The sequence below is a fragment of the Sturnira hondurensis genome, unplaced genomic scaffold (assembly GCF_014824575.4).
Source record: "Sturnira hondurensis isolate 20B ecotype Veracruz unplaced genomic scaffold, ASM1482457v3 Scaffold0001721, whole genome shotgun sequence".
NCBI classification, from domain to species: domain Eukaryota; kingdom Metazoa; phylum Chordata; class Mammalia; order Chiroptera; family Phyllostomidae; genus Sturnira; species Sturnira hondurensis.
The window spans coordinates 2,707,970-2,731,876 of NW_028074352.1; the positions used below are offsets into that span (position 1 = coordinate 2,707,970).

The window sequence follows — 23,907 nt, forward strand, 5'->3', positions numbered from 1 at the left end:
ATCAGTACTTACTCTATTAAAAGGACATCACCTCTTGACAAACACACATGTTCAGTCCTCACCAGAACATAGTTATCCTTATCTCTGAAGATGTCACTGTAGGTGCTGGTGATTGAAAATATACAATACTTACATTTATCCATCATCGTTTTGTAAACACTTGAAAGTTTCTTCTCCAATGAGAAAATGGCACAACGAAGTCAAAACGTGATTTACTTGTTTATTTTCCTATGTTTCAGTAAAAGATTCAAGAACTGATTGACACATATCATAAGCTATCTCCTGTCCATATACAATATATGTACATTGTTTCGACTTTTTATTTTTCACTGAATGAGGTGATACTATCTTCGTTCAAACCAAAGTAAATTGAAAAAAAAAGGTGGGTAGGTGTGGTCTTTTTTTTTGCAGAGAGTAAATGTATACACACCACCACAAAAGGAAAAACACTGAGGAAATATTTCCATCCACAGACTAAAAAGGTAAGCAATTAGTACCAGCACAGTCCCTTTGAAAATAGCAAATTTGGAACTAGTCATTACTCTGAAGGAAGTTCCTAGTCTTTCATTTTTCTGTCACCATGTTGCTATACTAGAATTCAAGCCCTCTTCACAGTGCAAATATAAAAAGGATCTAAGTCAGGGTTTTATGGCTATCTTTTGATAAAATATGTTCTATTTTAATATACATGTTATAAAAGTACACTAAAAAGTTACTTTAGAGCTCTGTTAAAAGAATTTACTTTTTTACATATAGAATAATGTACACCCAACTCTAAAAGAATATCTGAGGAAATATATTACTGTGACCCCAAATATTTCTAGCTTATTTTAACATTGATTTTATAATACATGTGTTGAAGGTCTCTGATAATTCTGCATTGCAGTGTGTCACCAATTACTCTAAAGAAAATGCAAGGAAACTGTGTATCTCCAAGGAGTTCTTACTGTGCAAATCACCAAGTTTTCAACATGAGCTACTATTACAAAAATTCCATTTTACTTTTAAACTTTGGTATGCTAAATTCTTTTATAATCAACATGTGGAGCTTTTATGAGGCAAATAATGAGAAGTGCTGAAAATTAACTTGTAGGTAGCGTGATTTTAAAAGCGATCATTTCTTCTTATAATAACATTTCTGATGCGAATTCTAGGTTTTTATGGAATAGTGTGAAATAACGCTCACTAAATACATCCAGCTGTGATGAACTGACTGAACGCATGCCAAACCAAGAAAACAGACTTGGTACTGAGTTTGACTCTCTACTATAACCATGTAGTGCACAGGATGAAGCTGCTAGTTATAGTTACAACCCAGGAATACGGTGGAACCCAGGCATAGCTACAATCTTTGATTGCAGGTATAGTAGTAAGACAGAAATATAAAATAATTAAAATTTGTTTCTGATTTAAACAAAAATATTTACTCTTTTCATTAATAAAACATTCTTTAAAATATATCTATTTCTCCTCTGAACATTTAGCTAAAGAACAATAGGCAATTTTCAAAGGGTTATTGCTGACTCTTCAACATAGTAAGTACGATTATGAAGAGCACACAGCAACATTAGCTTATTTACATTCACTGCTAAGAAACTTGTCCTCATCCCACTACAGTGTCCAGTCCATCAGAGCAAGGTTTGGCATTTGTGTGCTTTTGTTCTTGGTGGGCATCACTTCCTGCTTGATTTTCATTCTTGGAAGAAAAATATCATCAGCTGATGTCCTCAGGTTTTACAACATGATGAGAAAGAGGAAAGGGTCAGAGATTAGCTGCTACCATGGACTGCGTCTGAGGCTGGGTCTCCAGGAGGGTCTCCCTTCTTGCCAGGTGAGTGTCCCATGGGCTGCCTAGGAAACTGGGAGGGAAGCAACCAGGACACCAACATGCAGAGCCTTATCCAGAGATGCATCACTCAGTAAGCTGAGCACCCTCCTCTCTGCCTCAGCTACACCCCTACTTACTCCCCTATACATTGATCTCTTGTGCTCATGGCTACAAAACTTACAGAAACCAGTTCACAAGGAAAAGCGGAGAACTTGACCAAGAGGTAGCCTGTGCCACATGTCATTTGTCTTATGGTGTCACCTGAGCTACCGTCCTCCGTTGGTAATCTGTGGAGGATGCATACATTATGTTCTTCATAGCAGAGTTCTCCTTTGTTCCCCTTGAAAAGTTTTTGCGATATTACATTTGCAAATAACTTTATCAGGAGTAGAGTTAGATGCCAGCCAATAAAGTTAGAAATTTCAGCTTATCTCTCTTGAATTTTGAATCTACCTGAAGGTGGAAAGTTTTCCTCCAGCAAATGATTACTTACTTTGAAAAGTGGACTTTTTTCCTTTTTTTGGATACAACTCAGCCCTTCAGAAAATACTTCAAACCAAAAGAGGAGAACTAGCTTCCTATTGTGCCTTACGTAAAACATTCTGCTAAAGTTGAGAGCAGCTTCAAGTGCAAAAGTAAATATTTGTGCAAAGGGCACATTACCAGAAGCACTCTTAAGACCTCTTCAATTTACTTATTTTATAGTATTTGACTCTTTAAAATAAGTCTTTTGAATTATGAAAATGGCAAGTGAGGGAAAGGAAGTTCACATCAGAAAATACACTTTAGAAAAAGTACAGGATATTTTGGTGATGATTTGCTATGTATTTCATAACTTAGATCAAGTAGAAACTTGTTCAGTAGTCACAGTAATTTCAGAGAAGAAACATTCATATCTGTAAGTCTTCAATCTATTGCATTTTCAACCTTTTTCCATACATTTACAAAATTTCATCAGTCAGAGCTTTTCTGTAGAATTCTTTATTGTTGATTCAGCCTTTCCCTCTCTGGATCCAGTTATGCCTTCAAGGTGGGCTGCAGGATTCCTTTCTCAATGAGGTGAGTCTTCAGGGTTTTATATATATTCAACTGTTGTTCTGGTTGAAGCACCAACAACTGCTGTAGCACTTTGCTGGGATTTGGGCCCCTGATAACAAAGCAAAAAAGAAAGTTCATTCTACTTTAAAAGAGACAAAGAAAGCACATACCCACAATTTAAAGTAAATCCTGCATTGAAGTTCTAGAGAATCAATCTTTACAGAACTGAAACAGCTCTTGCTTGATCCAGAGCTCGCTTTTATTTATTTATTTATTTGTTTGTTTGTTTATTTATTTAATAACAGAGCTCACTTTAATAACCAATGACAGTGTCAATAGCAGGAAGGTAAATCCAAATGATTCTCCATTCAGAGGCACACAGTCTAGATAAGGAAAGAATGCACAAACACAAACCCAGGAACAATGTTAGGCAGTACAGGGGGTGCAGATCTGAGCTCAAAAAGAGCCTCAAAAGGGCAACCTGCAAATTAGAGGTGGGGATGGATACCGAATCCTGAGATTAACCAAGACACAAAAACTCCTGTAAGGAAAGAAGTGAAATTTCTGGTGGCCAGGGGAGGGGGCTATGAAATTATTCTTTCACTTGTTAGCTTTAAAGAAATTTCAGAACTGGAAGGTATTTTGTTGAAGAAATACCCCAGGGAACTATGAAGGTTCAAGAGGCAGGACACATGGATTCTGAGCCTAGCCCTGAATTCCTACCTGGCATTGCCAGCAGGCGCCGCAGCCTTTGTTCAGAGAGACTTAGGTCAACTCCACTACAAGCAACAAAAGAACAGTGGCTCTGCTCTAACTGAAAGGAGGAGGAGAGCCCTGCTTTCTTCACCCATTGCCCCCAGTAGTCCCGGTGGGGAGGATATGCGCCCAGGCTGAACAGAAATGTCCAAGGCCAGCGAAGTGATGCCCTCTGCAGCCAGCACAGGGCCCTGTCCTCGAGGGCTCCCTCTGTGTGAGCTCCTCCAGTACTGCTGCNAGAGAGACTTAGGTCAACTCCACTACAAGCAACAAAAGAACAGTGGCTCTGCTCTAACTGAAAGGAGGAGGAGAGCCCTGCTTTCTTCACCCATTGCCCCCAGTAGTCCCGGTGGGGAGGATATGCGCCCACGCTGAACAGAAATGTCCAAGGCCAGCGAAGTGATGCACTCTCTGCAGCCAGCACAGGGCCCTGTCCTCGAGGGCTCCCTCTGTGTGAGCTCCTCCAGTACTGCTGCTCCAACCCTTGTCTTTCCACCCTTCGCTGGTGCACTCTTTGTTGGAAAAGGCCAGAGCAGGACTCCTACCCTGTCACCTTTCCCTGCTGCGACACCCCCTGGGGTCTCCATTTGTAAATTGGAGATCACTTGTGTGATCTTCTGAAGTGCTATTTTGTCAAATTCAGAATGAACCTAATTCAGATTTCAGTGTATGTGTATTATCCTTTGACATTTCTACAGTCCACTTGAATAGAAGAGTATGGTTCACTTTTTTGTGAAGTGCAGCTTGTGAAATCCAATGGGAAAAAGACATAAGTGACATTTGCAGAATGGTACAGAGAAAGGCATTTACAGGGGTAATTAAATTTATGACTTGTAATAACCGTTCGGTTCAAATGGAATCATGAGAAGTAGATGACCTGGCAAAAAAGAAATGCTTGCTACATCATGTTCTCACAAGGAGAATACTGGATTTCAAAAATCGCACAGTACTCGGACACAGCCTTCCCAGGGGCCACCTTCCCGCAGATGCCAGGAAACGGCAGCCGTGTGTCTTTCACGGCCCCAGTCTTCTCAAGTCAGGACACAGCTTGTCTAATATTTCTTCAAAAGATCCAGCAACTTCATAAGATAAACCCCGAGTAAAGGCCCACAGAGAAAAGGAAGGCTTTTCTAGCAAGTTCAGCTAAATGCAAAATTGTCAGCAGGTGCTCCCAGCTGGCTGCATCCTGGCGCTAGCACTGTATTTCTAATAGTCTAAGTATTTGCTTTCAAATGGCACACAACATGGCTCAGCATGACTTCTCTCTCCTGGGAGAAACGAAGGTTCAAGGAGAGGAGAGGAGAGGAAGGGAGGGGCAGGGAGGGGTATAAGTTAATGCCCTCAAAGCTGACATCTGCTGAAAACAGAATCCTGCGGGCTTAACCACTAACAACTAATACTCAAATGTATCAGTTAATACATAGCAGAAATAGACCGAATACTCCAAAGAAAAAGACAAGGACTGTCAACTGCGTTATAAAAAAACAAACAAAATCCAGCTGTATGCTTGTTAGAAAAGAAAAACATACTTTCAATATAAGAATAAAAGGATGCTAAAAAAATTAAATGATGGACAAAGAAATAGATGCAAACACTGACCAAAAGAGGCTGATGTAGCTACTCTAATAGCCAACAAAATAGTTTTAAGCAAGTAGTTTATAAAGGTGGACATCTTATAATGACATTCAGAGTGATTCAACAGGGAGATATGACAGGCCTAAATGTGTATAATATTCAATACAAACTCAAAATACGTAAAGGAAAAACAATTGAAAGTAGAAATAGGTAAATTTACAATTATTGTGGGAGAGTTTTTGACAAATCTTTCTCTTTGAAACTGAGAGAATAAGAGGACAGAAAAAAACATAAGATCAGCAAACATTTTGCTAAACTTCACCCAACTGACACATATGACGAGCCAATCAGAAATGCAGAATGCACATTCGTTTCCTGTGTGCACAGAACAAGTTCCTGAATAGACAATATACTGATGTATAAAGCAAGCCTCAACTAATGTTAAATACTGAAATAGTAGAGTATGTTTTCTGACCATAATGGAATTAAGGCAAAACCCAACAAAGGAAGGAGAATGAGAAAAATCTCCATATGTTTGGAAGTGAATCAATACACTTCTAAATAATCCAAATGTCAAAGAAGATATAATACTGGAAATCAGAAAACATTTGTAATGGAATAATGAAAATACAAATACAACATCTAGGATGAGAATGAAGCAGTACTTTAGAGGAAATTTATAATTGTAGGTGAATATATTAGACAAGAAGGCTGAAAATCAATTATGTAAGCTTTATTTCTAGAATCTTGAGAAGGAACAGCAAACTGAACCCAAAGAAAGATAAGGAATGAAAGATGAGAATAGACATCAGTGAAATGAAAAATACATGATAAAGTTCACAATGCCACAATTTGACTCTTTGAAAAGATTAATGAAATAGATAAACTAACAACTACTCAAAAAAATATAAACCCCTAAAAACACTACTCAGGGAAAATAAGAAGTTTTAATATAAAAATTCTCATGCTGTTAAGGGTATGTATTTAAAATGTGTATTTAGGGATATATAAATATGGGTTTCATTCCAAATGAGTCTATGAAGGAAATCCATGGCTTCTTAGGCACCAGTAGAAAACACAGAAAATGCAGTGAACATATGGTTAGCTTTCACACCCCAAAGGGGCATTTCAGGGCAGACCTAAAATATTAAGTTTTAAAAACAAGAAGAAACCACCCTATAGGAAATAGCAATACCCCTCCACTACCCAACTCCACCCACACAGCTGTAATCTCCTGGCTGGTTTTATTTTTCTTGGTGGCACTTGTAACCACATAACAAGCTATATATATTTGTTTATTGTCCACTTCTGCCCTTTCTCTCTCCAACTCTCCAATAAGAATGTAAGCTCTGAGGGCAGGGACTTGGTTTGTTTTCCTCTTAGCTATATTCATGCCTCGAACATTACTCAGCATATATAGGAATGAGAGATTCAAGAAACCAAGTATGAAAACGTTTCTTTAATCTAAAAGTACCTTATAAAACTTGTGATGTAGACATGCACAAACGTTGCCATCAAATACTGACAATCAAATCTGTCCATTATCCCGCCATGCCCAGGGATGGTGTTTGCAAAATCCTTTAAAGACAAGCCAACAGATTAGCAAATTTTCAAAAAAATCAATTGCTATAAAATTGTTAGCTGAAAATGTCTCTAAACTTCTTAGAACATGTCTAACAAATTAAAACCACATCTTGTGAATACAGGCCCACAGTAGAATAATTACTGAATTAACCACAAACATTCAAATAACACTAATTAAATGTTAATTAAATGTGGCACTTTTTAAATTAATAGAACTTTTTTTCTAAATCAAAAGAGCTATAAGCTATCACTAACCTAATAGTTTTATGGCTTATTTTTCTGTTTAAGCAGAAACTCTTTGGGGAGCTATTTCAGTGCTGTTGACAGATGTACCTCTAGTTCTAACCTGTATTTATCCTAAGAGTTCTGACTCTGACATAAATATTTTACTACTATGATAAATGTTTCTTCTTTTTTTAAGTGTTGAAGTAAAAAGAAAACCAAAATAGATAATCCATTCAGGACACATTAGTGCGTTAAACTGAGGGAATGGTTAATAAGCCTTTGCAAATTGATTGTACACATATAGGCACATTTCTCAGTGCCCGGGAAATGGCTGTGACTGATTCTCTCTCCCAGTTTACTCAGACAACCTGAAAATATCTAAAATGTCATAGCAAGTATACCTTCATTGCAGACATGCAAAAAAAGTCTCACTATTCAACAGGAAACCTTGGACCGGAGACCATTAAAGAAAATACCATTCCAAATATAACACTTCTTTCTTTAAAACAATTTTTGAGAAAATATTTGGCTAATTTTTGCCAAAACATTTTCTTCCTCCTTTTCTCTACTAACCAAAGCACAGAGAGCCAGGGTAACTCAGTTCCCCTCTGCTGTGTGCAGCCCTTATGGGACGTCAGCCAGCATGGCTGTGACTGTGGTTCTTTGTGGATGAGTCTTAACTGCCCTTGTGGGTGGTGAGCATCTTGAGAACAGGGACATCATCTTATACACCTTTGCATCTCACTTTATATACTATCTGACCCATTTCAAGTCCTCAAGGAGCTCACTTATTTCCCTGGCTTCTGGGGCCCTACATGATCTGGCCCCACCAACCTCTACAGTCTGATCAGCCCCACTGTTCTTACTCTTTTCAACATGCAACTTAGTTCCTCTGTGCCTTTGCACTCACTGGAATGCTCTTCCTTAAAATTCTCTGCAGGACTCATTCTCCTCCTTTTTTCAGATCCCTGCTCAAATGCCACCTCAGGGAGGCCTGCCTTCTCTAACTTCTAATGGCACAACACCAAATCTTAACTTAGAAAAGCCTCATGAGGAAAGCTGAGATAATAGGGTAAATATGTCATTTTATGAGAATCTAACTTACAACATAGGGGTAAGGCTAATTTTCTAAAAAGATTTTGTGTATTTTTAGAAAGAGGGGAAGGAGAAAGAGTGGGCGAGAAACATCAATGTGTGGTTGCCTGTCATGTGTCCCTTACTGGGGACCTGGCCTGCAACCCAGGCATGTGCCCTGACTGGGAATCGAACCGGCATCCCTTTACTTCACAGGCCCGTGCTCAATCCACTGAGCTATGCCAGCCAGGGCAAATTTTTAAAAAATTTTATTCATTTCTAGAGAGAGAGGAAGGGAAGGAGAAACAAAGGGAGAGAAACATCAATGATGTATGAGAGAAACGTGGATCAGTTGCCTCTTGCACACCCTCAACTGGGGACCTGGCCCAACAACATAGGCATGTGCCCTGACCAGGAATAAAAACAGCGACTTTTCAGTTCACAGGCCAGCACTCAAGCCACACAGCCCCACCAGCCAGGGTGAATACAGGGGTAATTTTAAGTATCTGGGACAGGGATCAGCAAACTATGTCCTACAGATGAAGTTCAGTCTGCTGCCTGTTTTTGTAAATAAAGTTTTATTAACCATTTACAAAGTAAATAATATGCTTGCTCATTGACATATTGTCTGCCAGGCTTTCATGCAACAATGGCAGAGCTCAGAGGTGAGTAGTTAAGATATGATTAATAAATGTGATTTTACAAAAAAAAAAAAAAGCTTGCTGGCCCCTGATCTAGGAGGATGGAAGACTACATAGTCAAAGGTTCCCCTGTCTGTCCCTTGAAGTGAGACTGGCAGGACACTAATCTTCAGACAATTCCTGGCTGGATTCTTGGATAAGCACTGAAGGACCAAGACTGTGTGCCTGTGCCAACATCAGTAACACATGTCATGTTGCTATTTCTATAAAAGAGGTTGCCATGACATGGCTTGACCAAAACCTAACAAGAAAGAATACACTCAAATCAACCAGGAAGCGTTTCTGTCAGGCTGAAACTAATGGTTTTTGCCCAGAGGCTTAATGTGTGAGACCAATAGAGAACCAAATTCTAACTATGTTACATTATCTAATTATATTCTTTAATGATGTAACAAAGAATATACCTTGATTTTGAAAGCTCTTTTGAATCCGCTGGCAAAGAAGCCTCCAAATGGACCAATCAAAGACGCAAATGTTGAAAAAGCGATGCTATGGATCTGGAAGGGGTACAAGCTCACTGTTTCCTAAAGGGGAACAAAAGAGGGGAGGCCGTGGGGCTAACTGCATTAAGATTTGCTTGACTACACCGCCCACACTAGAAACCATGATATGAACAATCCATCGGAGCATTCACCACATTTTCCTTACTTTCACAACTTTGCAGGATCATGGGAGAAAAACGCAGTAGGAGCTCTCAGTCACTCTCCCTCAGCCAGCACGCTGGGTTCCCCTGCATGCTCACAGCACCCGGCACACGAAAAGCCTGCAGCCAACCAGCTACTTTACAGTTGACCCAGAAATTTCTACAGCACTTGAGTCGTAGACTTAACAAGAATCAGTTGAGTCGATTTTGGAATTGGTTGTTTTACCAGCAGCACTTTGTTTTTGTAATTATATAATACACTACATTTTGTATTTTATTTCACTTTAATTTTATACTACAAAGTGAGGGGAAAGTTGGTGTCTTTCTCGTAATACTAAGTGCTGTGGAAACACATGAAAATAAGTTGGAAAATTAGTTGCTTTTAAAAGCACCAAAATGTGCAACCACAAGACAATTATAAAAGACTTGTGGAGATCATAAAAACAGAATTCTGCAATCATTTTCTAAATTCTTGGTACTTGCTCCACTTTCAATAAACTGAAACTAGAAAGTGTAGACAGTGGACAGCAGGTGTGGTTTTATAACCATTATTAAGAACACCAATCTTTGGACCTGTTTCCAAACCTAATCAAAGACTGGCATTATCAAGTTTTATAGCAGATAGCAGATGGTTTGGACATTGAAAGAAAATTCTTGGAATCCATGTATTGAGTACTGCAGGAGGGAAGAATTTTTTGGTTAACCTCAAAAGTTATGGACTTAAGATGTTTCAGATACACACATGTACTCATGTGTAGACACAGTCATCTGCTTCCTCATTCTCAGTAAGCGCCCTCCAGTCTTGACGGCAGCCCTTGGCAGGGCTCTGCAGGTCAGCATGTTGCCATCCTTAGTGAGAGACCTCAAGGTTGCCTTTAAATGGCAGCAGTGTGCTTTTGGAAGGGCAAATGATTTTTTAATTGAATTTATTGGGTGACATTGATTAAAAATGTTATATAGGTTTCAGGTATACAGTTCTATAATACATCATCTATGCACTGTACTGTGTGTTCACCACCCCAAGTCAAGTATCCTTCCATCACCATTTGTCCACCCTTTACCCTCTTCTACCTCTCCACTCACTTTCCCTCCTGTAATCACCACACTGTCCTGTGCATTTATGAGTTCTGGGTTTTTTTTGTCTTGTTTGTTTTGTTTAATCCCTTTACCTGGAAAACTGATTTTAAGAAGCAGTAGCTTTCTGTACTAGTAAAGGTCCCCTAAAAAAGAAAATCAAGGACTTTTCAAGCTGGTGAATTTTAATTAATTTTTAAAAGATACATTTTATTGATTATGTCATTACAGTTGCCCCATTTCCCCCCTTTATTCCCCTCCACCTCGTGCATCCCTTCCCGCCCACGTTCCCTTCCTTTAGTTCATGTCCATGAGTCATATATATATAAGGTCTTTGGCTTCTACATTTCCCATATTATTCTTACCCTCCTCCTGTCTGTTTTCTACCATCTATGCTACTTATTCTCTGTACCTTTTCCTTCTCTCTCCCCATCTACTCCCCCACTGATAACCCTCCATGATATCTCCATTTCTGTGATTCTGTTCCTATTCTAGCTGTTTGCTTAGTTTGTTTTTGGTTTTGTTTTAGGTACGGTTGTTAATAACTGTGAGTTTGTTATCATTTGACCATTCATATATTTTATCTTCTTTTTCTTAGATAAGTCCCTTTAACCTTTCACATAATAAGGGCTTGGTGATGATGAACTCCTTTAACTTGACCTTACCTGGGAAGCACTTTATCTGCCCTTCCATTCTAAATGAGAGCTTTGCTGGAAAGAGTAATCTTGGATGTAGGTCCTTGCCTTTCATCACTTCAAATACTTCTTTCCAGACCCTTCTTGCCTGCAAGGTCTCTTTTGAGAAATCAGCTGACAGTCTTATGGGAACTCCTTTGTAGGTAACTGTCTCCTTTTCTCTTGCTGCTTCTAGGATTCTCTCCTTCATTTTAATCTCGGCTAACGTAATTACGATGTGCCTTGGTGTGTTCCTCCTTGGATCCAACTTCTTTGGTACTCTCTGAGCTTCCTGGACTTCTCGGAAGTGTATTTCCTTCCCCAGATTGGGGAAGTTTTTCTTCATTGTGTTTTCAAATAAGTTTTCACTTTCTTGCTTTTCCTTTTCTCCTTCTGGCACATCTATGGAACATTTAAAGATGCCCTGGAGGTTCCTCAGCCTCTCATTTTTTTAATTCTTCTTTCTTCATTCTGTTCTGGTTGAATGTTTCTGTCTTCCTTTCTGGTCTTAACCTGTTGATTTGAGTCCTGGTTTCTCTCCCTTCACTGGGGGGGTCCCTGTACATTTTCATTTATTTCACTTAGCATAGCCTTCATTTTTTCATCTAATTTGTGACCATATTCAACCAATTCTGTGAGCATCCTGATTACCAGTGTTTTGAACTGTGGATCTAATAGGTTAGCTGTCTCTTCATCACTTAGTCATATTTGTTCTGGAGCTTTGATCTGTTCTTTCATTTGGGCCATTTTTTTTGTCTCAGCCTGCCTGTTATGTAGTAAGGGGCAGAGCCTTAGGTGTTCCCAAGGTTTGGCAATCCACATTGCTGAGTTGTGATGCTGCATGTGTGGAAGGGGTCCAAGAGGGAACAGTGGCCCTTGCTCAGCTCTCTGTTGGTTTTCAGTCACTTCCCCTGCTACGCACATTCAAATTGGGCTCTTCTGGTGCTTATTCCTGGGTAGGTGGGCTTGTGTACATTATAGGATCCTGTGGGTCTCTCCCATGAACTCACCTGGGAGGCTGGGAGTTTCTCCCACTACCATCTTAACCAGCACAGGTGTTTTGAATCAGAGGCTCGAGGCTTTATTTCCACATGTTGGAGCCCTGGGTTGTGCGGTCTGTCTCACTCCCCAGTTGTTCCTCCTGGTTTATCTGTGCATGAAAGTGGGACCGCCCAGTCCTCAATTCACCACCTGGCTGGGTCCACCAGCTGCAGCCTTGCCAAGAGTCTTCTCCCCACTGCCCCCACTGCCTGTCTCTGCCCCTTCTACCAATCTGGATGAATGTATCTTCTTTAACTCCTTGGTTGTCAGACTTCCATAGAGTTCAATTTTCTGTCAGTTCTGGTTGTTTGTTGTTTTTAAATTTGTTGTTGTCCTTCTTTTACTTGTGCAAGGAGGCACAATATGCCTCCCTGTTAGCTGGAAGTTTAATTAATTTTTAAATTGAGTCAATTCTTGCCAGTTACATGCAAAACTTACTATAATTCACTCAAGTTGTAAAGATCTAAGAAATACTTTTAAATATTTTCATAAAAAACACAAGATAAATTATCATCAGTATTCAAACCATTAAGCAAGTAAATTCTTAATAAACAATAGGTTTATGACAGTAATATTCATTTTATGTTCAAGAAAGGGAAATTACAAAGTGCTAGAATATACTACTAATGCTAAGCAGATAGTGAAACCACTATGTATCATATAATTAAAATTCTACAGAAGTCAATTTCTTATAAAAATCTTAATTTTGGGGACAGAAGATCCATACCCATATTTATCTTACCTGTCTCAACACTGACTTCAGAAAGGGAGGAAGTGAGTAACTACGAAGCTGAAAAAGTTCTGAAGGTTCACAATCTGTAACGAAGGAGTTTACATCACTTCGGTATTCCACTGGACAGACAAAGTACTGGTATTTGGATAACACATAGGCGGCCTGGATAACAAAGCAAGAGCTCATGAAACATTAAATGAAGATGTGCGTGTGTTTGTGTGTTTTGCATCAACACAAAGGCCAGAAATAGATGCCAAAGTTTCTCTGCATTCACATTCTGCTACGTATTCTCAAAGTTCAACAGTGAAACCTGATCCAATAAAAGTCTTTGAAAAGTCACTGGAAAACCAAAGGCATTTTGGAAATCAATGAGATTATCTCTGTGGGACCATAACAAAAAGAGGGAAAGAGAAAAAGAAGCTGATTTAAACATTCAAACAAGGATGACAGCAGGATTTGACTTTTCTAAAGCACACGTCATTAATGTTAGTAGAAGCTACCGATTATTAAGGTCTGGAAGGATACAGGACTGAAGTTCTTACGTCCTTGTTCTTACCTGACCCAGAAAACTTTGACTAAACTTTATTCTTTTCCTGACCACATCACTGCACTTTTTAATGTAGTTGTTCTTAGCCGTGGAAAAAGATACATAAATCAAAATGTTATTTTAAAATTAAATGGTTAGACAACAGTCTATTATCTCTTCTGTTGTGGCCATTCACCCCACTATACTGCTCAAGAATGGTTAACAGAAGTGCAAACTGACACAAGGAATGGTAATAAACTGACTTTTGCTTCTAACCGGTCTCCTCAAAATTATTTATTAAAAAATATATCATGTTATTCCTCATATTTTTGTCATGTATTACATTCTTACAGGGAAGCTATTTATCTTTTTCCAATGATAGGGCTATTCCTGTGGTATTTCTAAGTTATTCTTCAATAATACCAAGTTCTTATAGTATTATTTAACTTAATAATGTTCTGGTGATCCCTACTTTGTAATGTATAAACATATTATCAATATTCTACAACATAATGATTCCCGGTCAGGGCACATGCCTGGGTTGCAGGCCGGTTCCTTGCAGGCTAACTACCAGCAGGGGATGCACAAAAGGCAACCATACATTGATGTTTCTCTCCCTCTCTCCTTCCCCTCTAAAGATAAATAAATAAATAAAATCTTAAAAAATATATTCTACAACATAAACACTGATTGATTTTATCAAACCCTATTGGAACTTTCATTGAGAATGAACTAAATTAGCAAATTAAAAAGAGAAATTATGACAGTTTCCTATTCCGGAACCTGATACATTTTCACTTACTTGTATAATTGCTGTCTCTCAAAGCTCCACATTGTTTTGAGTTACTGTATATTTGGCTATGGAATATATTCTAGAACTGTCAGGGAATATACTCTTAAAAATTTAAACTTCCTAACAGTAATTTTTTAAAACATATTTATCTTATATCCACTTTACTTTATTGATTCTTATGAGATGCTTTTTAACAAAAACCTACACACCATATCTATAAACTAATTTTTTAAAACATTAACAAGACCTATTACTCATGGCTAAAAGTGAGTATCAATTATTTTTAAACAATTTTCCTGCAGGTTGGACTCATGGCAGGAAACACTTGCTAAGTCAGCAGCACCAGGTGTAAAGGAGGTACAGCTCTTCGCCATCATTTGTATTCTCTGCTTTTATGCAAGGCCACCACCTGGCCCAGCACCTGTGTCCACCACAAGGAGGAAGAGCTGCTCGAAACTGCCAAAACCCAACAGTACTGCAGAGGGTCTCAGGTCTAGTGGTACATTAGAACCACCTGGGGGAGTTGACCGACCTGGGCCAGGGCTGGGAGAGAGATGCTGACTAAGCTCCCCAGGTGCTTCTGATTGGGAGAATGAGTGGGGTACAGAATAGAGGCTGTGTAGTGGGTTTCAATAAATATATTATTAGCATTTTGTGATTTAATTCTTTCAGGTTTAGGATAGACTGATCAACTTGCTAACATTTTTCAAAATGTAAATAATATAAAAATCTTAGTCAAACTCACAATGAATCCAAACACGACTGTGGAGAAGAAACCACCAATAAATCCTTCCCAAGTCTTTTTAGGAGACAACTAGAAAAGGCAAATAAAATTTAAAAAGAGTTACTGCACTCACAAAATACACAATCCTTATGGCAAGCTCTGTTCAGTGACTTCTCACAGTACCTTGCACATCTCTGCTTTTTTTCTCCTTGGAATGGCTTTGCAACCCTTTTCCCTCCTTCCATGATGCCATTTTATTTGCAAGTTTCTCTAGCAGTACATAACACACAGTAGGCCCTCAAACATTAGACATATAGCAAAAATAGAATGAGGATAACTAAACATAGACATTGCAGCACACAGATTTCCATGTATTCCTAAGGCCATATGGATAACTTCTGAAATGGCAAAATGGTCCACAGGCCCAGATACAGAATTTGCTCCCCAAGTATTTGTATATCCTTCCTTTGGTCACAATCTATGTCTCCATGAAGAAATAAAATGTAGTATTTCTAAGAATAGAGACTTAGTTTCAGATCAGAGCAACCGTTTCCCAGTCAATGAGGCTTTCAGGCAGAGAAATCTGGAGGGAGGCCTGGAACTTGGTGATGGCAGGGGCAGGAGGGAAACCTGGAGGAGAGGGCAGCATAACTGCCTTGGGCACCCTGAAAAGCCTAAACACTGATGCGCAGACAGCTGGTCATCAGATCACTGACGGCTCCTGTGAGGAACCTTTCAGTGGAACAACAGCGGCAGAGGCCAAATTTGCAGGGAGGTTTCTGCAAACAGAAAAGGGTAATAGCTGAGCTACATGAGCTCTTTATAGACCTCTTGTGGTGTTCAGAAAGCTCAATGTCAAGAGGGTTGGCAGAAATGGTTTCCTGACATCCTGACATACCAAAGGATGGCATACACCTTCTCCTAAGACAATTCAGTATTACTGTCATGAACTGAGTGTTCAATTCAAAAGTGCCTGCTGATTATTTTAATGATAGTTTATGAAATCAAATTGTTCCATAGCATATTGATTTAGGGGTGAACTTAACTTAATTACATCAGAATATATTATGCAACTAATCAAGCCTTGTAAATTCACTAGAAATCTATGTTCAAAATCAGACAATAAGAGTCTTCTACAGCTGTTAACTGCCTCTCCAAAGGCTCCCTAAGCCAAACTCTGCTCAGCTGGTGTAGAAGTCTCGAATCACTTGCTCTCGTGCTGAAGCAGTGTTAGAAACTTGAGAAAATAGTTTCCTTGTACCCCTAGTGCTCAGCCTGAGGCCGTGTGCTGGGCTGCTCTGTGGTGAAGAATGTGTGGAAGGGTTTTAAAGAACTGGTTTGTTTCTTTCTCCCCCAAAGTGAGAACTGACAACTTAATTCATTTCCTTCTTTGCCTCCTGTCAAAAGAACCAAGTAAATCTAAAGCAAAACGACGTGGTCTGCTCACGTGTACTTTTCCTTACTACTTATGTTACCAGTATTTTGTTGTAGAGCCTCAATTTTTTTGAAGTAAGTTTGGGTGTAAAAGTCTTACAAGTGGACATGAGTAGGCACAGATGGTGTAATGTACACTTTCAAAACGTCTGGTAAAGGACGGGATGGATGAGAGCTGAGGAGGAGCAGAGTCAAAGGCTCTTCTGGAGAACCACCAATAGCTGAAGGAAGAAACCAGTGGAAAGAGGCACTGGCCTTCAGGGGAGACAGTAGCTGATGGTGTCGAGCCCACATTGAGGCGCCAACAGAAAGCTTACTGGGGAACCCAGACGACAGCATGGGAGATGTGGCCCTGCCCCCTGCCTGCTGATCACAGCTCAGGGAAATCCCAGCCCTGGAAATGGAAAATGAGCCACAGCTCCAACTTGGAAATTCTCTCCTGTGGCTCATCTTTTTGGTTAAGGCAGTGGCTTGCTTCTGATATTTTTTAGTTACCTTAATTAATGGAGTTCTCCCCAAGAAAAACCCAAAAAGATAAGCAGTTATGTCATTGCAGATAACACTTGATATTGGGACAAGGAACCTAAAAAAAGAGTCAGAAAAGTTCATATGATTAAGTAGCAAATAAATAGATACACTGTTTCTGATTTGCACTGAACCAGCCCAATAACCTTTTGAGTTACACTATACACTAGTTCAGAATGTAACACTTGCCAAAGCATTATTAACAACATCAAATATCAACCAAATTTGCCCAGTTAGCATTGACACAGAGCAAAATCTATAGATAAACATAGTAGAAGAATAGCACTATAGAAGATACCAGTCAACCGAATTTTAATAATAATCAATTTCTATAGCAATGGATTTTTAAATTTCAGTTTTATGAGGACCAAGTTATATAGTATAAAGAATTTTTTAAAAGCAGCCTTTCAAAATGGAAATGAGTCATTTTATTTAGATAGAGTATAATCTGAAAAATTAATACCAAGTTCTTAATACAGATTCTATTTCAGGAAAAATTTAAATTTGATCTTAGCCTTTTGTCGTATTAAACCCTACTAATTATACAGAATCCACAAATCTTGTAACTTCCACCCATTGATTAAAAGTGTGTATACACACAAACACACACACACACCCTTGGCTAAAGATCACGAAGCTGTGAAGGAAACAATTTCCTTTACAAAACCACTTGTAAAGAGTTTTAATTAATGTTTTTTTTTAAATGTGGGGGAAAAATAGCCAGATTTCTTAAAATAAGTTTTTTCTACTCTAATTTTTAACTAATAATAATTTTTATAATTTTAAACAAATTTTTAACTTACAGAAATGCTTTCTGAATTCGCGAGCTACTGCTATATAGCAAGTAATTCCACGCATCTGAAATCTGAACAGCTTCTCCTGCAGGCCGAGGAGAACCTACCCAGCTTTTACCCAGAGAAAATGCATTGCCAGCACACTACTGACAAGCAAACTTTCACATTCTTTCTGCATCCCACATAAATAATATGCTCTCTTATAGGCTATACTTTGTAAAAAAAAAAAAAAGTCACATTAAAATGTAGTAAAACCTGAAAATGTAATTAATTGTTTGGAATGTTTATAAGGAAATTCTTCATTTTATTTGAAACCTGATAAGGAGTATTCCCAGTTAACTATGCATTTGTCTTTGGATGTCAAACACTGAAATGAACAAAACTTAGTAAGGAATTTTAATGGAATAGAGCGACAACAAATAGCACATTTTAGTAGAAATCTTTATGACACTGTTCAATGCAAAAAAGCCTTAAAAATGCTATGACATAAATATAAAGCAGCACAATTCTGTCCCCTTACCATATCATGCCTTCAAAAAGATTTTGGATGACAAGATGTGACTGTGTGACTGTTATCAGTAAAGTGACATGAGTCCATGCGAACTGTTAATAGCCCAACAACACAACAGTTAGTGAACATGACTGATCAATGTAGCTCCGGAAGCAAAAACAATTTTAAACATTAATTTCTAGCATGATTTTTGGTTAAATTTTGTAAGATAAGGTCATAGAAAATAAATGCTGTTAGCAAATTATATTCATTTTGGTGCTTACTGGAATCTTAAAACCATGAAAACATTTTAAAAAGTAATCTTAATTTATATACAAATGGAATACTTATAACACTGAGATAAATTTAAAAACATATAAAAATAAACTATAATCTTGAACCATCATTAAAATGATAATGAGAAATCTCTGGTGCTGTTATGGCATTTAGAGAAGAACATTTTACTCTGGCTGTATTCTGCAGTTATTAAAAATGCAAAACTCTATTTTTCTTTCCGAATTCATTATGGTATGGTAACTTCTTCCCATAAAGAGTTGTTTCTAAACTCATATGATTCAAATGAGCAGAGATCAACTGCCCTTAACCTCCATCTTTTGATACTTGAAGGCTGATCTTCACAGCTCTGTTCAATGGTGCGATTTCAAACTTTCAAAGCCCTCTGTGCTTCGATTTCATCTAGCCCGAGAGATGCCACCTCAGTGACTTTTAGCATCACAGGTATGAGTAGAATGTGAATTTAAAAATCTAACATTTCTATGTATTACTGTCATAAGTTTGGAATTTATAAAATGACTTTTCAAAATAAACCTATTTTTCTATTTCAGCAAATACTATGTTATATTGTGTTTTATTTTATTTATCTGCTTACAGGATCCAGTTCTCTTTTACCCCAATTGCTTTAAAATGCAACAATGATATTTTTCCAACAGGCACCATTTCCATTTGCATAGGAGATCGTATTATTTCTAATTTGTCTTGATGGTTGCTAGATTTCTCATTGAGAATTTTACTCTTTTCCTCTCAAGATCTCCAGAAATTAGAAAGGTAAGACACAATATAATTTCTCAACACTAATGCTCAACAGGAAATCTTAATGGAGAAAAGCAAAGCATAATGAACAGGAAATATACGCCAACACCAAAACAAGCCTTACTAATACATGAATTCACATCTAAATGCTATATTTTTCATTTTAGTCTTTTAAGTAGCTATCTTTTAAGGAAATAAGAGAAGTTCATCATACACATGATAAATTTCACAAAACATTGAACACCGTTCCATGATAAACTGGATAAAATACCTTAGGCCAAAGAGAATTACTCAGTTTTATGACCTGCCATGGCTACCAAGATGATAAATGCTTAGTTCCCCGTTGCAGTCCAGCTGACAGTAGGTCAAGCATAGTTACCTCCATAGTGAGAAATAGATGCTTCCTGGACCTACTATTTAGGAATCTCTGGATTCCTAAATTTCCACAAACTTATGGAATGCAAATATTTGGCTTTAATTTTATAGCCTTTAGAAATATTTTTTTAAAAGTTTTAAGAACAATTAAACTTTTAAAATTCTCAAGTGTTTCATCTTCAACACTTTAACCTAATAGTCATCCAAAATTTGAAATATCCCTCATATTTGGGCATCAGCAAACAGGTTACATTTTATCTTCTTACTATAGAAAAAAAGTAAAGTGTTTCTAGGATACCTACAGAATAATGATTAATACGTACCATATAAAACTGTAGTCGATAATGCTTCTTCACCAAGCTTAGCACAAACATGCAGAAACCTGCTCAAGAAAAACAAGACATGTGCTTGTCATACAATTTTTCACCAAGTGTAAGATTCACTGAGTTCAAATAGGCCAGTTTTCCATACCACAACTGATATACTCTAGCCACTTACTCATATAGCATTTCTCCTTATCTTACATTAAGTGTTTTGAGTAAAAGTTTCTTGAGGGAAATGATCTTGTATTCTCTAAAATGCCTCATATATTCCAATGCATGAATTTCGCAACTATCCCCTTAATTAGTTAAGTGAATTAGTTCCTTGCTAATATGTGGACATGGAAAAATAGATCTTGAATTTCAATTGAATAAAATTTGTTAAACTAATCCATCAACTATATGTAAAGAATGTTTCAATCTCTACAAAATATAAAAATTAATAATAATTATTATGGTAGCTAACATCTATTGACTACTTCTTAAGCTCCAGGCTCTTGTCTAAATATTTTGTAAGTATCAACCCATTTAATTCTTCCAGGATCCCTACCATGTAGGTACCTATTACTACGTCAATTTTATAGGTGGAGAAAAATGCACAGAGGACTTTATTAATCCACACAGGGCTAAAAAGTAGTTAAACCTTCAGATCCCAATGACCCTTACAAGTCGGCAGTTCCACAAACCATTATAAGCAAGAGTCAGGTTAAGAGTGGATTTGAAATTTCTCAGAACCTTATTATAATAATTACAGTAAAACGAAATAGTCAATAACTCCAAGGTTTACAAAGAACAATTTTATTACAATCAAATTTTAATAAATAAAAATTCTACCTAATCAAATGAAATCTAATATGTACCAAATAATGAGAAGCAATATGAAACATTTTGCCCAATATATCATCAGTAAGCTTCTGAAGATAACTATTTCATTTTTCAGAGGTAGATACTGGCAATGCATACACCAAGTTTAATTTCATACAAATAGTCACTAAGGCAGTCTATTCTACAATGTCTTTAGAAAGTAAATTCTGAAATAGAAAATTGTCAACTGATCCATCCTGTTTGAAATTAATATTATCCTTAACACATCTGAGTTATACCTCCTAAGGCAAATCCACCCAATTTAAAGTGAGCAAGGCGGACACTCCTCTGACCAGAGCCATGGACCAAACTGCAGCTGCCTTTAGTCCATTTTGATGACATCAGTGTGAAGGACAGCGATAAAAGAAAGAATTTGTACTGGCTCCCAGACCTTACCACACCTCCTAGTCAACACCTAGAGAGTAGTCTGACTGGCTGAACTACAGAAGAAATATAGAAAAATTTTGTGTGTAGACGCACAACTGAAAGCCATTACATCACTTTCTTGAGGGAAGGAGAGAAAGTGGAAGGGGAGGGATTAAAACATGAAATTCATGGCATTGAAATCAGCAGTTTAAAAGACCTTTTTCAAAATGATTGCTTTTAAGCTTTTCTTCTATAGCAGGTAGACTTATTTTGCGGCCTATGTAACAATGTATTTTCTATGTTGTTTTAAGCCATTGGTCCGTGGTTAGATCGGACTTAGTTCAGAGAGAGCCCAATGGGGTGACAGCAGAGACAAGACAGATATTCTGTCCAAACGGACCCCTCTGGCCCTCCCAGCAAAACCTCGGCACCTCTCAGCATCGTTAACTATGATTTATCTCCTCACAAAGACTACTGCAATATGCATGGTGTTTTTCTTTCTTTAAATTATGTAATACCATTCACTCTTAAGTGTTTCTTCAAACAAAATTACCAGTAGGATCACTTGATATTGTCCTAATAGTGATTTCATCTGGGACATTGTTGGTAATTCACTTTTACCTAATCCAGTCTTACCATTAAGTCAATCGGTAACATTTTGCTTTTCAGGGTGCTTTAATCGAGCACATAATTATATAACTCCTAGATACATTAAGGTAATACAGTTCTCTCAATTTGCAGGGATGGGGAGGGATGATAGACAATGTTTTCCTAGCATATCTAAGGTTAATACTCATTTTAAAGAAAAGCAATCTGGGGACATGGTAGTCTTCCTGATCTAGCCCTGCTGTGGGTGGTGCAGACTGCACTGTATGTTTCAGGCTAACATACGGCTCAAAACCCCTCCTTTAAGGACAAAAAAAGAAGAAAAAGAAAACAATCTGAAAAAGAAACACATGAATTTGCTTTCTTGTTCACGATAATAAAATTACGTGTACATTTTATGTTTAAATGGGTAAAAATACATATGTACTATATTTCAATAAATCTATGGAAGGATAACTTTGTATATTTGGATCCATAGTTTTACTTTTCCCCTAATTACAAAGGCTATTCTTATGGTTATACCTCCCATTAAAATCATAGGATTTATTATAGTATTGTAAATAAAAGTATTCATTAAAAAACACTTCCTAACACACAGATCTTCATACATAATTATGTTTAACTGATCGATCACCACTTATGCACACAGCACTGTGCTGGGGGCTGTCCACACACACGTGTGTGCACATCTTGACACACAGTATCAAGGAGTTTCCAGTTGGCAAGAAACGGTCAAAGTCATGAAAAGCAGGGACCTACAGGCAGGACTGCTTTACCCAGCAAAGATAATTTAGAATCAAAGGGCAGATAAAGAGCTTCCAGACAAGAAAAAACTAAAGAAGTTCATCATCACCAAAGTATTATTATATGAAATGTTAAAGTGTCTTATTTAAGAAAAAAGAAGAAGCTTCTGGCCAAGATGGAGGCATAGGTGGAAACGCTGTGCCTCCAAGCACAACCAAGTTTAAAGACAACAAAGTTTTAGTAACAGAAATGCAACCAAAACACAGAAAATTGAACTGTACGGAAGTCCGACAACAACAAACCATTCAACCAGAATGGTAAGAGAGGGGGTGTCAGCAGCTGGCAGAGTGGGGTCGCACAGGAAAAAGTGGCTGGACAGACCCAGGTGTGCAGGTGGTGGTTGGCAGATCCCAGGTGTGGGGTGGCAATGGGTGGACCCAGTGAGGGGGCAAGGTGGCTGGCTGACCACAGTCACACATTCACGCGCAGATAAACCAGGCAAAAAAATGAGCAGTGAGACAGCCTGTGCAAACCAGGGCCCCAGCGCCAGGAATTAAAGCCTAAAAGCACTGATTGGAAAAACATTTGGGGGTTGAGGTGCTGAGAGAGGCTCCCAGAGAGTTTGTTGGAGAGACCCACTGGGTCCTGGAGGGTGCACAGGCCCACACATCTGGGAACTAGCACCAGAAGGGCCAAATTTGCTTGTGGGAAGCAGCAGAGGGGACCGAAATCCAAGTGAGAGCAGAAAAAACACCACTGCCCCTCTCTGACCACACCCCTACATATAGCATCACAACCCAGCAGTGTGGGTTGCCCCACCCTGGTGAACACCTAAGGCTCTGACCCTCATACGTAACAAGCGCAAACAGACCAAAACATTATGGCTTAAAAAGAACATCTCAAAGCCCCAGAGCCAATACTCCTAAGCATCCAAGAGATAGCCAAACTATCAGATGCACAGTTCAAACCACCGGTGATCAGGATGGTCACAGAACTGACTGATTTTAGCCACAAATTAGATGAACAAATGAAGGCTACACTAAGTGAAATGAAGGGAAATGCACAGGGAACCAATAGTGATGGGAAGGAAACTGGGACTCAAATCAATGGAGTGGACCAGAAGGAAGAAAGGAACATCCCACCAGAACAGAATGAAGAAACAAGATTTCAAAAAAAAAAATGAGGAGAGGCTTAGGAACCTCCAGGACATCTTTAAATGTTCCAACATCCAAATTAAAGGGGTANAGTTTAAAGACAACAAAGTTTTAGTAACAAAAATGCAACCAAAACACAGAAAATTGAACTGTACGGAAGTCCGACAACAACAAACCATTCAACCAGAATGGTAAG

General features: G+C 38.2%; 1 protein-coding gene across 3 annotated transcripts in view; it reads right to left on the minus strand.

Moving 5' to 3' along the window:
• Nucleotides 1–203: 203 nt before the first annotated feature.
• Nucleotides 204–23,907, minus strand: part of CDS1 (CDP-diacylglycerol synthase 1) — a 69,452-nt gene continuing 45,748 nt past the window's right edge. For all 3 annotated transcript variants that reach the window (XM_037030885.1, XM_037030881.1, XM_037030894.1), the window contains 8 exons: nt 19,981–20,039; nt 18,263–18,345; nt 16,919–17,006; nt 15,011–15,079; nt 12,956–13,108; nt 9,186–9,305; nt 6,672–6,775; nt 204–2,975 (listed from right to left, as the gene is read on the minus strand). In XM_037030885.1, the coding sequence (XP_036886780.1) occupies nt 2,846–2,975; nt 6,672–6,775; nt 9,186–9,305; nt 12,956–13,108; nt 15,011–15,079; nt 16,919–17,006; nt 18,263–18,345; nt 19,981–20,039 (806 nt within the window). In that variant the 3' untranslated portion in view covers nt 204–2,845. The remainder of the gene's footprint in view (nt 2,976–6,671; nt 6,776–9,185; nt 9,306–12,955; nt 13,109–15,010; nt 15,080–16,918; nt 17,007–18,262; nt 18,346–19,980; nt 20,040–23,907) is intronic.